The following is a 15810-nucleotide window of genomic DNA, read 5'->3' as shown; positions in this document are numbered from 1 at the left end:
TGGTCTACATGAGAAGGTGCAATATCTCTCAGCCCAGAATAAGGGTCTACTCACTCAGTTAAATGAAAGTAAACGGAAAATGGCTGAGATAGACTGCAAGAATAAAGAAGATTTGATGGCAGTGAGACTTCAAGAGGCAGATAGCATAGCAGCCTTGGCTGAACTCCAACAGGAAATTGCGAAAGAAGCAAATGAAGAGGAATCTTCAGGAAGCCAGGATTTTATTCCAGTTCTTCTCTACGACTCCTTACAAGCAGAGTGTGAGAAGTTGAAAGAACAGTATGAACAGGCCCAGGCTACAATTCTGGAGGGGATTAACTCGGCAACCTCCAAAAAGCTAGTTTCAGTAGAAGCATATGAACAACTAAAGGTTGAACATGAGCAAGAAGTCCAAAGGCTGCAGGAAATTCTTGATGAGCTCAAGGCCAAGACAGACTCATCGGTAGAAGTTCCATCCATAGATGAGAATTTAGAGGTGAAAGACATGGCAGAACATGAAAGACAAGGGCCTAGAAATTGGGTTCTGGCGTAGGCAGGGCTTTAGCGCCGGAAGTTAGTGCCGGCGCTAAGTCCCCCTGCGCGCGCCAAAAATTCAGTAGTGCCGCGCCCAAACGGCTGCCGGCGCTACTGAAGGGTCTTTGCGGCGGTACATCGGCGCTAACTGCCGTTTTGCGCCGCAATTCCGGCACTGCGGCACCCGATGCGGTGCGGCAGGCTGGGGACGTGCAGGCCTCCTCCTCCCGTTAAGGAGGAGCTGCCTGCACCCGGCCGCGGCCCGCGCAAATCAGCTTAAAAATGAGCCCGGCACCTCGGACAAGTGCCGGGCTTGCATCTGTTCCGGGGGGGGTGGGGGGAGAAGTCCGGGGAGGGAGCTGCGGGCAGGCGGCCGGCAGGAAAGTGGCCGGCTGCCGCGGGGCCTTTAATGCGCCGGCGCAAACTGGAGTAAGGCACCTCTGACAGAACGTTGCTTGCGGCTGCCACGGGCGAGGCGGCCGCAACTCAATTTCGGAGTTCGGGCGGGTTACCACGGCAACCGGGACGCTGCGCACACCGATGACGTCATCGGTGCCGGCGCAGCGCTACCGGTGCAACGCCGATTTAGGGCCCCAGGGAATTTTTAAACTGGCCATAACTCTGGCGCTAGTCCCTCTAGCGCCTCAAAAGCGGCGCTAAGGCAACTGAATTTCTAGGCCAAGATGTCCAAGAACTCATAAAAATATTGAAGGAAACCCAAGTCAAATATGAGGCGGCAATGACCGAGGTTCAACGACTTGAAGAACAAATTCAACTGGGAACCCTTTCAGTGGAAGGAAAGGAAACTGTAAGAAACACAGAGACTGTAAGAATGGGCCCTGAACATGAGCTAGGGAGCATCAAGGCGCAACTTCTTCGAGCGCTTGAAACCAAAGTACAAGAGGAAAGGAAGGTGAAAGCATTGGAGGGAAAGGTGGATGAAATGGAGAAGACTCTGATCCACAGAGTCCCCGTGGAAGAGTTAACGGTCAGCCAACTCCTTCACATGCTGAGAGACAAGACTCCACAATGGGAACACGAGCTTCAATCTTCAAAGGGAAGGAATTCGGAGCTCCCAAAAGTTACGGAAATAACTGAGGTGGCAACACAGATTTTGTATTACAGTTTACTCTATGAAGAGTTCGTTGAATCCCGTCAATGTGAACAGAAGAATGTTGAAACAGCTGCTTCAGTAGAAGGATTAAATAGCCTGATAACGCAATCCCCGATGGAAGGGAAGGTATTGAACTCACAAATGAGGTCAGTAGTGAAGGAATGGCAGACAACCCAGGAAGAGCGGGATGAATATGAATGTTTGAAGAAGTCTTTTCAAGAAAGATGGTTAGGGAAGGAACCACCGTCGGCTAACGTCCAGATGGATAAGAAGGAAGTAGAAGGGCCTCTCACTGGCCTAACTCAGGACGACCCCGAATATTACCATGACCTGTTGAGTGACACTGAATATTACGAGGATCTGGTCTGCTCAGTTTGTGATGAAAACTCCCAAAGTGCTGAAATCCGGATGAAGCACTTAAGGTCTAAGGAACATAGAGAGTTGGTGGCGCTACAGCTGGCAGCCGAGAAAGGAGCTCCGAGAGTTTCAAAAAGGCAGAAAAGAAAAAGAAGAAGCAGAAGATAATAACCGTCTAAAATATTATCACTTCTACCATCTCAGGCGGGACACTACGAAAGGAGCTAAATTAGTTGAAAAACCGGAAATTATCAAGACAGCCAGTTGGTTGTAAAGGTCCGCACTGCTGGTTCAACAGGACGAAAGTTCAAGCTGTTACGTCAAGAAAAAGGCTATGGAGGAGTCACGCTAGCCATGTGAACCGGCTACACCAAAGAGATGCTGTTCGGAACGAGTCAAGATCAGAGACTGAATCTATGAACTGTTCCCACCGAGATTATATCTGTAAATTGTTTTATATGAAGTTGAAGATATGTATGTTTAACGGGGACTCTGTAAGTAATAAGCTAAAAAGGGAGGATTGTAGTGTATGTACCCGTCTACCTTTAAGGGAACTATTGAATGTAACCGTTCACCTTTAAGAGAACTACTTTAGGTGTGGCACTATTTGTTTGGCTTCTGTATACTGTAATACCGACAGTGACCACACCAGTATATAAGTGTTGTGGCAGGATAACTGGGGCAGATTCGCCCTGACCTCTGAATAGTAAAGACCTGTTTGTTTGTTACTCCTGAAGTCTGTGTCGTTATTAACTGTACAACCCACAGACTTTACAATCCTCAGTTCCGAGGGACTGCCTAAGAAGACAGGAAGCAAAGAGTTGGAATAAACAGGTCTTTTTCCGAGTGGCAGGCAGTGACAAGTGGGGTTCCGCAGGGATCGGTGCTAGGACCCCAGCTATTCACATTGGCCCAGAAATTCGGGTCGGGGGCTTCCCGCGGGTGCAAGCCCCCGACCTGCACTTACCTAGCGCGCCGGCAGTTGAGGCCTGGGCCTGCGTGCATTTCCGGTCTGTGGCGCGCTCCAGCTCCCGGCGCGCTGTGCTTGCGTGATCCAGCGGCGTAGTTAGTGCGATGCGTCGGCTGGGATCACGTGAGCACTGGGCAACCAATCAGAGGAGGGAAAAGTCCATTCATGAGTTTGACATAAGACCTGTCAAACTCATGAAAACTCCAGGCGCCCAAAACAGTACTTAACCTTAAAATAAATTTGAAAAAAAATCACACTATTTAAATCAACTATAAATAACATTAAATAACTATTTTAAACAATAATTTAAATTTTTGAAAAAAATAGTTTTATAAAAAATTCGGGGCTAAAAATACACTTACCTTACTGTAAAGTATTTAAAAATAATAAACCTGTGGAAAAAATGTTCTAATTTTAATTAATTGACCACTTACCTTTTAAAATGAAGTCCTTACGTCTGGTTTTTAAATGTGCAAAAAGTACAGGCCTTCACGCACGGGCAAACCTGTCAAAAAAAAAAAAAAGCAGAAGTTCAACGCGCACGCGCAGACTCCTGCACGCACGCGTTCGACCTCTGAACCCCTTCGTTCAGAGGATCGGAAATGCTGATTTCCCACGCATGCGTAGTGCATGCAAGAAATCGGCACTTCCATCGGGTCCACGCGTGGGTACTCCGTCTGTACTCATGCGTTGGGACCCGAATTTCTGGGCCAATATATATAAATGATCTAGACGAGGGAACTAGATGTAATATCTCCAAGTTTGCAGACAACACAAAGCTGGGTCGGCGTGTGTGCTGTGAGGAGGATGCAGAGAAACTCCAATATGATTTGGACAGGTTTGGTGATTGGGCAGATGCATGGCAAATGCAGTATAATGTGGATAAATGCGAGGTTATCCACTTCGGTGGCAAAAACAGGAAGACAGATTATTATCTGAATGGCAATAGATTGGGAAAAGGGGAAGTGCAACGAGACCTGGGTGTCCTTGTGCACCAGTCACTGAAGGTAAGCATGCAGGTGCAGCAGGCGGTTAAGAAGGCAAATGGTATGTTGGCCTTCATAGCGAGAGGATTCGAGTACAGGAGCAAGGATGCCTTGCTGCAGTTGTACAGGGCCTTGGTGAGACCACACCTTGAGTATTGTGTGCAGTTTTGGTCACCTTATCTGAGGAAGGATGTTCTTGCCATGGAGAGAGTGCAGCGAAGATTCACCAGACTGATACCTGGGATGGCAAGAATGACGTATGAGCAGAGATTGGGTCGATTAGGCTTATATTCGCTAGAGTTTAGAAGAATGAGAGGGGATCTCATTGAAACTTATAAAATTCTAACCGGACTAGACAGACTAGATGCAGGAAGGATGTTCCTGATGGCGGGGGGTGTCCAAAACCAGGGGTCACAGTCTAAGGATAAGGGGTATGCCATTTAGTACTGAGTTGAGGAGTTTCTTCACCCAGAGAGTGGTGAACCTGTGGAATTCTCTACCACAGAAGACAGCTGAGGCCAATTCATTAAATATATTCAAGAAGGAGTTAGATATTTATTAAGGCTAAAGGGATCAAGGAATATGGGGAGAAGGCAGGGACAGGGTACTGAATTTGGATGATCAGCCATGATCTCATTAAATGGTGGAACAGGTTCGAGGGGCCAAATGGCCTACTCCTGCTCCTATCTTCTATGTTTCTATGTTTCTAGGTCACCCCTCAGTCTTCTCTTTTCTAGAGAAAAGAGCTCCCATCTGTCAAATCTTTCCTGATAGGTATAACCCCTCAGTTCTGGTATAATTCTAATAAATCTTTTCTGCACCTTCTCCCGTGGCTCTAGCTCCTTTTTATAAAATGGAGTGCAGAACTCTTCACAGTGCTCCAAGCGTGGTTAAACCAAGTTTTATACAAGTTTAACACAACTGCTTTGCTTTTCAATTCTATCCCTCCAGAAATGAACCCCAGTACTTTGTTTATGGCCTTATTAATCTGTGTTGCTACCAATGGTCCCTTTCATTTTTTTTAGGTGCATGGTCCCTTTAAGGGGCTGCGCGGCCCATTCAAAATACAGCACATGCACGGTTTTTCCCTTAGAGGGAACATTGGTTGCTGCTTTTAGTGATTTATGCATCTGTACCCCCAGATCCCTCTGTTCCTCTACCCCATTTAGACACTTGTCTTCCGAGGAGTATATGGCCTCCTTACTCTTCCTACCAATATGTATCACCTCACACTTTACTACATTGTTAAAATTTAAATGTTGTGAATGTGTAATTAGTTAGTAAATATGTGCTTGCACTAATAATATTTCTGTTATATTAGGAATTCACTAGATTTCATTCTGAAATTCAGCCTATGTTCAGTGGCATACTCAACAACAGAAAGGAGTGGAAAGCACTGGCTGATGAGCATGAGGCAAAAATGAAAGCCATTGAGGAAGAGAAAGCACGAAAGGAAGAAGAACGTGCAGCAAAACAAGGTTAGACATCTGAAGATCAATCACAAAATAGAAGAATATGCTGAATGGGTTAGATCAAGTAGGGTGGAAGGAGGTTCGTCTGGAGCATAAACACCGGCATACACTAGTTGGGCCGAATGACCTGTTTCTGTGCTGTAAATTCTAGTAAAATACAATAGTACAAATACAGCCAAGTGCATCTTGTAAAAGGTCTTAAGTTAGATGTAGGGGTGGATTTCCCCCCGAGCTATATCCGGACGGAGGGTCACAGACCTGAAACGTTAACTCTGTTTCTCTCTCCATGGATGCTGCCTGGCCTGCTGAGTGTTTCCAGCATTTTCTGTTGTTATTTCAGATTTCCAGCATCCGCAGTATTTTGCTATTGTAAACAACCATTCAGATTGTTTGGGGTCCTGACAAAAGCTGATGTATATATCTATATATATAAATTGTGTTTGTGGTTGGAGTAATTTGTCAACTATAATTTTAAATATTATAAAACTACCAATCTAATTTGTTTCACATAATCAAACCTGACTTCATTTAATGTGCATTTTTTTCTCTCCTTTTCAAATAGCAGCTACTGACGCAGCAAAAAAGGCACCAAGTTCTCAGTCTAAGACTTGTTCTCTCTTGTAAACTGCAGCAAGAAGAAATCAATAACAACAATTTTGGAGTCTTCACTGGCACTATAATACAGATATATGGAGAAAAATAGTCAACTATTTCAAAATTAATTGTACCCCTAAATTTGTGAGTTCAAAAATAGCAAGCATGCCAATTAAAGTAAAACCTTTATTAAGCTTTCTTAGTTACATGAGCCACATGTCTCAAATTAGAGAAATGGATTTAGAAAAATCAGGTTAATATCCACTGTAAAAAAATTATTAATTTACCTTATGAAACATGGTATAAAAATAAAAGTATGAGATACAGCAAATTAAAATATCTGTTTTAGAGATAGATTAAGAATTTTTTTTGGACCTTATACTGAGGTGGAAAGAGATTATGTATCAATTTGTGAGAAGAAGTTAGAGTTTCAGACTGCAGTGATACAATCGGCCTTTGATTAGCCCTGACATTCCTGTGTTTACTAATGAGTTCAAAAGTCCATTCTTACGGTTTACGACTTTGGTAACGAGCATCTTACTCCAGGTAAGACCTGGAGTTATTTATGCAGTGACAGATTTGGAATTAGCACCATAGTAGTGAAAGAAGTGAATAGAGAAATGTTCTGCCCAACAGCACAGCTGTGTCACAGTGCCCAATAGCATTGGTGGGTATGTCTCAGTGGAGCAGGAGGATAGGGTGTCTTGGGTGCACAGAGGGCATAGGCAGCCCACAACTTGCAAAATCTGCAACCTACACAGCAGGTCAACTGTAACGGAGTCAGCTATCTGGGCATGACAGAGGAGCAGAGTGTGAGGTGGCTCAGGCTTATTGTGGATGCTATGACTGAGATATACCATGTGATTCATAAAGATCTGAATCAAGATCAACCATTTGCCCGGCAATACCATTTTATGAGAGACTTTCCAGGTACCTACAGAGGAAATGTCAGGAGACAGTAGATTTGTCTAGCTTTTGACCACTTAACCTTTATTTTCCACTCAATGAAATAATGAGGGACTGTGAGTTATATTAAAAATGAATTAATTTTGTTCAATTGTGCTGTTTAATTGTGTATGGTTTGGACTTGAATGTAGGAAGTATGATTAAGAAGTTTGCAGATGATACAAAAATTGGCCGTGTGGTTGATAATGAAGAAAAGTGCTGTAGACTGCAGGAAGATATCAATGGACTGATCTGGTGGGCAGCACAGTGGCAAATGGAATTCAATCTGGAGAAGTGTGAGGTAATGCATTTGTGGAAGGCCATCAAGGCAAGGGAATACACAATAAGTGGTAGGATACTGAGAAGTGCAGAGGATCAGAGGGACCTTGGAGTGCATGTCCACAGATCCCTGAAGGTAGCAGGACAGGTAGATAAGGTGGTTAAGAAGGCATACAGGATGCTTGCCTTTATTAGCCGAGACATAGAATATAAAAGCAGGGAGGTTATGCTTGAACTGTGTAAAACACTAGTTAGGCCACAGCTGGAGTACTACATGCAGTTCTGGTCACCACATTACAGGAAGGATGTGATTGCACTGAAGGGGGTGCAGAGGAGATTTACGAGGATGTTGCCTGGGCTGGGGAATTTTAGCTATGAGGAAAGATTGGATAGGCTGGGGTTGTTTTCTCTGGAACAGAGGAGGCTGAGGAGAGATCTAATTGAGGTGTATAAAATTTTGAGGGGCCTAGATAGAGTGTAGGAAGGACCTATTTCCCTGAGCAAAAGGGTCAATAACCAGGCGACATAGATTTAAAGTAATTGGTAGAAGGTTTAGAGGGGATTTGAGGAGAATTTTTTCACCCAGAGGGTGGTGGGGGTCTGGAACTCACTGCCTGAAAGGGTGGTAGAGGCAGAAACCCTCATCACATTTAAAAAGTACTTGGATATGCACTTGAAGTGCTGTAACCTACAAGGATATGGACCAAGTGCTGGAAAGTGGGATTAGGGTGGACAGCTCTTTGTCGGCCGGCACGGACAAGATGGGCCGAATGGCCTCCTCCTGTGCTGTAAATTTCTATGATTCTATGATTTCCATGGGGGTTCTTCCAATCATCCACTGTAACTTTGGCGGTAGACACTTCCACACTCATGCACTGTGCCTCACCCTGTGCTTTATCATCAACACCATTAGTTACATTTGTGTAGTGTGTGTATTTGTGTGTGCATGTTCCAAGTGAGGTGGTAATGGTTGGCGTAGCTGGTTGTTCACTTGATTCTCCTCATTCTGGAGGAGGCATTATGAGACCAATATTCATGTACAGGCCTAAGTCAGTTCTAAATGGTTTAGAACTGGTGTTAATCTCACCTGAATTGTCAAGTGCAAATAGCACTTAATTCTCCAGGTTAAGCTAATTTGAGTAACTATTCACAAATCCAGATCCAACCTCTGATGGGGGCAATTTTGGCCCAGTACTAAAGAGTTTAAAGAGGTGGCCAAGATGGGATCTTAAGCTACAATGCTGGTTTAGCCCACGTTTAGCACAAGCCGTCATCTTGGTAAAGGAGTTGAAGCCAGCACTATTATCGGCTGCCTGGAACATTGCCTGCTAGCACTCATTAAAGAGGCAGCACGCCATTTTGGTGGGTCACTCTTCATTTAACAACCTCTCCTAACAGCGCCCAGCTGAACAGAAGTAAACAAGTCATTGCTCAGAATTTTGAGCACTACTTAAAGGTATATCAGAGACTAAATTTGATAAGGCCTGAAAATGGGCGCAGGATCGTGATCTGCCGCACCCATTGAAAGTAATGCAAGCAGCAGGCAAAAATCATGCTGCCAGCTAATTAACATGATTGAAGCGCTGAGCCCAGCGCTGAACGCGCTGCTGTTTGGCTCAATAGGGGGCCCAATTTCATGGGAAATATGATCTCTATTTAAAGGTAGCCTGCAGTATGAAAGGCAGTCTGCACTTCTTAAGGGGGAGGTGCTTTCTGAAAGAAGCACCTCATTGTTAGTGTATCAACGGAAAGGGGAAGGTACCTATGACTCAAAAGGGTACCTCGGTTCTCAGACGAAGCACTGGGGGCCTTAGTACAGGGGTTTGAAAGGAGGAGACAGATCCTCTACCCACTGTAGGAGGCCCTCTAGACAAATTGTAAGAAGGCATTGGGAGCAGTTTGCTGAACCGGTCAGTGCCACCAGTCTTTCCCCAGGACCTGGATCCAGTGCTGAAAGAAGTTTAATGACCTCGCACGAGTGGTCAAGATCAGTGAATGCATCTTCAAATGCCATATCCCACCAACTGCACCACTAGTCTCACACACTGCTCAATGCACCACACCCCCATCACTCACCTACCAACAATCCCAACTCATACCTCAATATCATAACTTCACCTCATAGTTGGTGATTTCAGTCACAAGATGCAAATAGCTTACATTTTTATTCTCAGAGACCCTTATTCTCAAATCTTAACTTCATTACATTTTTACATTTCTAAGTCTTATTTCTAATCCAGAATATCCACCAATATCAAATAAGAGTACCTTTTGATCCCCGCGACTCAAAGAGTTAGAAACTTACAGAGCCTGCCTCTGAAGTTGAGAATCGCTTGCCCCTTTCAGCGACTTCTGACTTTCTATCTGAAAGTTCCATATTTTTATACTCTTTTTTTAGTGGTTTATCCTTTGAAGTTTTCTACTGATGTAAGCTAATTGGGGGAAAAATTAAGTTGGTTGCGCCTCCCATTAGCGCCTTAAGAGGGTGCCAAGTGGGGCGCAAAGCAACTAGCACCTGGGCGTGGCAATATCTGCGCCTCTCGCGAAATTGACCGGACATTTTGCGGCGGCGCTAAACAATACCACCAGATCTCCTGCGCACACAGATCTTGAAGTCATTCGAGAGTGCAACGCCCTTGTGACGCCCCGGAACAGAAATTGAGTGGCGCCCCCCTCCTTTCTGCCTGGCGCACCCAACGACAGGTTGACTGGAACGCTTCCCAGTCGCTGTGGGGCTGGGGGGACGCTATTTAAAGGGGGCCTTTTCCTGGCTTCTGTGTGGTAGCCATTTTTGCACCACTCGTTCTGAGAGAGAGAGAGATTTTGAGAGAGACAAAGAGAGAAAGAGAGACTTCTGCATTGAGTCAACGCTGTCTGATGTAGTTTTGGCTTCTGACCATAACTTTGCAGGTACTTTGGTTTTTGACCTTCATAACTTTGATTGCCTAGATACTATGGGGGCTGCAATGGATGGGAACATCGTCCTTCTCCATCACATTCGGAGGGCACATAGACGCAGAGAGAGAGTGGTGATCATGGCCAGATGGAGGAGGGCCAACAGGCCTCTGTACAGGAGACCTTACCCTCCCAGGGTTTTTCGCCAACAGTTCTCCTACATTAATATGTCTGAGGAGCAGTGTTTGCGAAGGCTGCGCTTCAGCAAGGAGGTGGTCACTGAGCTCTGCCACCTGCTTCAGCCAGATCTGCAGCCTCAACTGTGGCTCTCAACTTTTATGCCACCAGCTCATTTCAATCAGCTACTGGGGACATCGCCAATATCTCCCAGTTTGTGGTGCATTGCTGCATCCGTCAGGTCACAAATGCCCTCTTTAAAAGGAGACAAGAGTACATCTCTTTCCCCATGACCCCAGACAAGCAGCAAAAACGCACAATGGGCTTTGCGATGATAGCGGGCTTCCCCATGGTGCAGGGCGCCATTGACTGCACGCATGTGGCTTTGCGTGCGCTGCAAGAGAATGCCGAGATTTCCGCAACCGAAAGGGCTTCCATTCCTTAAACGTTCAGTTGGTCTGTGACCACAGACAGCTGATACTCGCTGTCAATGCCCACTTTCCTGGCAACAGCCACGATGCCTTCATCCTGCACCAGACTCCTGTGGCAGACCTTTTCCAGGCACCACATCACCCAGGAGGTTAGCTTCTCGGGGGCAAGGGATATCCTCTGTGCACCTGGCTGACGACACTGGTCCATACGCCCAACACCCCTGCTGAGCTGCGATACAACGAGAGCCATCAAGCTACCAGGAACATTGTTGAGCACATGATCGGCATGCTTAAGCAACGGTTCCACTGGCTGGACCATTCTAGAGGAGCCCTTCAGTACTCGCCTGAGCAAGTCTCCCACTTCGTTGTTGTGTGCTGTATGCTGCATAACCTTGCAATCTTCAGGACCAAACCAATGCCACCAGGCATTGGAGCACCAGCAGAGGAGGAGGGGGAAGAGGAGGAGGAAGATGAGAAGGATGATCATCAGCAGCACCAAGGCGGGAGGGAGGCACACAATGTACAAAGTAGAAGGGCCGTCCGTCAAAGGCTCATAGCAAGTTGCTTCTAGGCCCCCTCTGAGGAAATGGCTTCTGCCATTCAAACAACCTGAATGAAACCATCCCGCAACCCCTAAGCCAGTCAAGGCAACAATGATTGCAAAGACCAAACATGTACATATTGAATACAGAAACTTCTTTATTTGACAAACTCTGTGTGTCTCATTTCCGCATGACAAACTAATAGAAAGAAACACAAAAAAAAAGTCATTAACATAACTGGCTCTCACAGCCTGGAGACAATGTCCAAAACAGTTACAAAAATTTGACCACGAACCTCAGCCTTTAATAAAACAATGAAAAACATTTTGTCACACCTCCTACTTTTTGCCCTTCGAGGGTGATCTCCTTCCCTTGCGAAATTTCCCCCCTTCCCACCCTGCGGCTCCTCTGTAATGGGACCCCAGTGGCTGGAGCAAGGCTGGTGGAAGGCTGCTGATTGGCATAACCTGAGACTGCAGATGCCCTTGAAGGACGGCCTGGACCAGCTCTGGGCCTGGAGGGCCCGGCTGCAGACTGCACCAACTCTGCATGGGCGGCAGCAGTCTGTCCTACAGGCAGTGGCAACTGCAATGGAGAAGTGCCAGTGGTGGCAGCAGGAATGCTGTCATCTTGAGAGAGGACGGCAACTCCCTGCTCACCAACACACTGGCACTCCCATGGGGCAGCACTTCAGCATCCGGAGCAATCTGATGGAGCACAGATTGCTGGCCTGCTGCAGCGCAGTGAGAGCCCCGGGGAAATGTGCCCGATCCAGCGAGGGTGGCAGCAGTCAGTGCTCGCGTGGCCTCACTCTGCATCTGCATGAGACCAGCCAGTGACTGCATTGCAGCACTAAGCATTTGCGTGGCAGCCGCCTGTGCTACACCGAAGAGCTCCACACTCCTTGCCAGTGATTCAACGGATTCGGGCACCCTTGCCACTGCAGCCATGAGCTCAGTGTGCCTGGGCGCTCATTTCAGTGAGGACCCGCTCCTCCTCTGCGTCCAGTGCAGCAGGACTCGATAGCATACTCTCCCTCCAGGGAGAAGGCCCCCGAGCTTCCCTACCCCCATCGCGTTGCTGCAGCCCGCTGGGTCCTGGAGCTTCACCCTCATCAGACCATTCCCCCCTACTCCCCTCCAGGGAAGGCGTGTTCCTCATGGGCTTCCTCAGGAGAGGGTGGCGCTGATACTCCGGCTTCCTCTTCCTCTTCGCCTTCAGCTTCACTCCCACTTCAGGGCCCGTCTCCTCACCTGGTGAATCACCACCTGAAAGCAGGGAGGTACAAGAGTGGCTTTAGCGTGAGGACAGGGTGGCAGCAAGGGAGGCATGAGTGCAGCGATTTAGTAATTTGGATTGAAAGTGTCAAAGGCTGGTGTTGTGAGGAACAAGTGGAAGGAGAGAGGACATAAACCTTACCATTGCTGTCCAGAACGGGGTCGGCGTCTCCAGTGGCGACGGGACCAATCACCCGGCTTACCACAATCCTCTGGACGCGCACCTCAAGATCACTGAGGGGTTGCAGCTGAGGCCGCCCTCCACCGGTCCGTTGCTGCTGTCTCCTATTATGAGATAGCTTGGCCTGCAAGAAAAAGGATGGCGTCTGAGTAACTATACAGCCATGGTCTTACCTGAAATGCCTGCCATAGTTGAATAGCCCTTACTGTATGCAGCCATGGTCTTGCCTGAAATGCCTGCCATAGTTGAATAGCCCTTATTGTATGCAGCCATGGTCTTGCCTGAAATGCCTGCCATAGTTGAATAGCCCTTATTGTATGCAAAGTGTGGAATGTGTGTGTGTGTTTTTGATGAAAGGGCCATAGGTGTTGGATGAGTGTTGGGCACTGGGGCTTTTAAGACCCTATGGCCATAAACTGAGGTTGAGATGGAAGGATGGAGAGATTTTGAAAAAAAGGCACTCACCCTGACGACCCGAGTGAGGTCATTGAACTTTTTCCTACATTGGAGATGGGTCCTAGGCACAATGCTGCTTGAGCAGACTCTCTGAGCCACCTCCCTCCACACTCTTCTGTACTCGCATGGCAAAGGCCTCCTGCCACTCTCTGGGTACAGAATAGATCTTCTGCGTTCCACTGCATCAACAAGAGCCTCCAAGGCCCGCTCGCTGAAGCGCTGTGCTCGCGCCCTGGCCCTCTCCATAGTCTTTGGCTGCAAGATTTAGCCACAGGTCTGCCCAGGCCGAGATTCAAGGCTCCGATGTGCAGGGTGTGGCTGCAGAGCAAGATCGACCCTCCCCTTTAAGAACTGACCGGCGCCAGTGTGTCTGTGTTCAATCGCTAACTGACAGCACCTGCGCTGCACCCGCCCTCTGAGGTAGCACCTCGCTCCTCGGCCTTAGCGCCTTAAGAGAGGTGTGTAGCGCCTGATTTAGTGCTCCAATCACCTCCAGGGGCGATAAAAGCCAAGCTTGCTGTCGGAGGCGATAATTAGCGGCAGGCGCTAAAATTTGCGCACCGCCAATAACGGCGCCCCAAATGGGGCGATACCGAATTTTCCCCCATTATCTCTAGTCATCTTCTGTTGAATTATTTTCTATTGTTACTGTCAATTCAGCTGTTAACTTTCAGAATCCTGTCTGCTGTATAGATGTTCAAAAACTTATCATAAAAAATGGTTATGAATGATGTATCTATTGATGCCATTCTTACAAAGGACTTCACTTCAATTCTTAATATCACCTTAACTGGTTATAAGCAGACATTGTGTCTCCTAACTGTTCTATTTTCAATACATACACAATTGGCCCCAATTTTCGGATTGTGTGGGGAATGGTCGGATTTCCCCGAATGTGGGGTTTCTGACACACATAAAAAAGTGTCAGCCAGCTCCACGCAATTTTCCCTCAAGTGGCCAATTAATTCCCAGCATGTGGGAAGCCTTGCTAATTGTCCAATTCGAGTCAGAAATCCCCACACTATGATGTAATCATTTGTGGTGCTTTCAAAGTGTCCAGCAAGGTTCTCCACATCTGCAGGCTTCTCAACCACTCTTGCACAATGGCAGAGGAGCCTGCACCAGCTGCTGCCAGCGGCAGAGGCCGAGCTGCCTTCAGATTCGACGAGTCTTCACTGCAGGCATTATTGGATGGGGTTGGGGCCCACAGGGAGGTCCTCTTCCCTAGGTCAGGGAGGAAGAGGCCTCCCACTGAGACCAATGTTGCATGGATGCAGGTGTCAGCAGATGCCAACTCGCTGGGAGTCACCAGAGGAACCTTGGCATTACATCAGTAACTCCTTCCTTTACTCCCCCACAGTACCATCCAGAGCCCCCGTCCTCACTGTGGAGGAGGAAGAGGCTGTGCAGCCAGACTCCTCAGAGGAAGCTCCAACCTCTGAGGGCACAGCATCAGCAGAAGTAAGCGCACCCAGCACCAGCGCAGACACTCACACCTCGGGGGGACCTTCAGGACATAGAGTAGTGTTGTCACCTGGTGTTTCACAGCTCACAAGTGAGCCTCAGCAGATTCTGGAGACAGGGACAGCAGTGGAGAGTCCTCGTCGGAGGGCGCAGGACTCTACCAGCTCAGCTCAGCTGTGCTGCATGACGACCCTCTGCCTCTGGGTCCATCCGCAAAAGAAGAGGTGATGGATCTCCATGCACAGATGCAGGAGTCTCTGGCAGGTTTTGTCTCCAGGGTCGCTGCGAGTGTGGAATGAATGGAGGAGTCCATAGCGACCAGGGAGCGGTCCCTGCTCCGAGACACCCTAGTCCACTCCTCTAGCACCCCAAACAGCCCTTCCCCTTCGCCTGGCACCTTCCCGTGCAAGCGGAGGAGATGTAACACCTGCCCCTATACCTCCCCCCTTCCCACTGTCCAGGGCCCCAAACACCCCTTCCAGGTGAAACACCGATTTACTTGTACTTCTCGCAATCTAGTATACTGTATTCGCTGCTCACGATGCGGTCTCCTCTACATTGGGGAGACCAAACGCAGATTGGGTGACCGCTTTGCGGAACACCTCCGTTCAGTCCGTAAGGGTGACCCCGAGCTTCCGGTCGCCTGTCATTTTAATTCAATGCTCCATTCCCACTCGGACCTCACCGTCCTTGGCCTCTTGTATTGTTCCACGGAAGCTCAACGTAAACTCGAGGAACAGCACCTCATCTTCCGATTAGGCACTCTGCAGCCTTCCGGACTCAATATCGAGTTCAACAATTTCAGATCATAACCTCGGCCCCGATTTCATTTTTTCTTGTAATTTTTCCACTCCTTTCCCCCCCCCCCCTTTCCTTTTGTTTCGCTCTCACACCTGGCAGCTATCCCTTGCCCTGCCAGTACACTTTACACCCAATCTCAGCCTATTACCATCTCGTCTAGCTTCTAATACCTTTACTGTCTCTTTTTTACTTCTTTTGTTTCTTTTATTCTTTTGTCCGATCGCAGCCCTGCCTCCGATCTATCTTTTCTTTCCAGTTTTGAAGAAGGGTTCGACCCGAAACATCAACTCAAATTTCTGTCCACGGATGTTGCCTGACCTGCTGAGTTTTTCCAGCATTTTCTGTTGTTATTTTGG

At 47.6% G+C, this 15810-nt stretch overlaps 1 protein-coding gene across 2 annotated transcripts in view; it reads left to right on the top strand.

The window, feature by feature from the left end:
* The window catches only part of pde6a (phosphodiesterase 6A, cGMP-specific, rod, alpha), a 72499-nt gene extending 66156 nt beyond the window's left edge, over positions 1-6343 (top strand). The window contains exons 21-22 of one of the 2 annotated variants that reach the window (XM_085995319.1): positions 5262-5418; positions 5978-6343. In XM_085995319.1, coding sequence (XP_085851445.1) covers positions 5262-5418; positions 5978-6036 — 216 coding nt within the window. In that variant the 3' untranslated portion in view covers positions 6037-6343. Of the gene's footprint in view, positions 1-5261; positions 5419-5974 lie in introns of both variants that reach the window. The other variant, XM_085995318.1, reaches the window with a different exon arrangement.
* The last annotated feature ends 9467 nt before the right edge of the window (positions 6344-15810 follow it).

Source organism: Somniosus microcephalus, chromosome 8, assembly GCF_052327205.1.
Source record: "Somniosus microcephalus isolate GS21.2 chromosome 8, FLI_Smic_1.0, whole genome shotgun sequence".
Classification (NCBI taxonomy): Eukaryota; Metazoa; Chordata; class Chondrichthyes; order Squaliformes; family Somniosidae; genus Somniosus; species Somniosus microcephalus.
The sequence above is the reverse complement of the archived record's forward strand: the minus strand, read 5'-3'. Positions and strand labels throughout refer to the sequence as shown.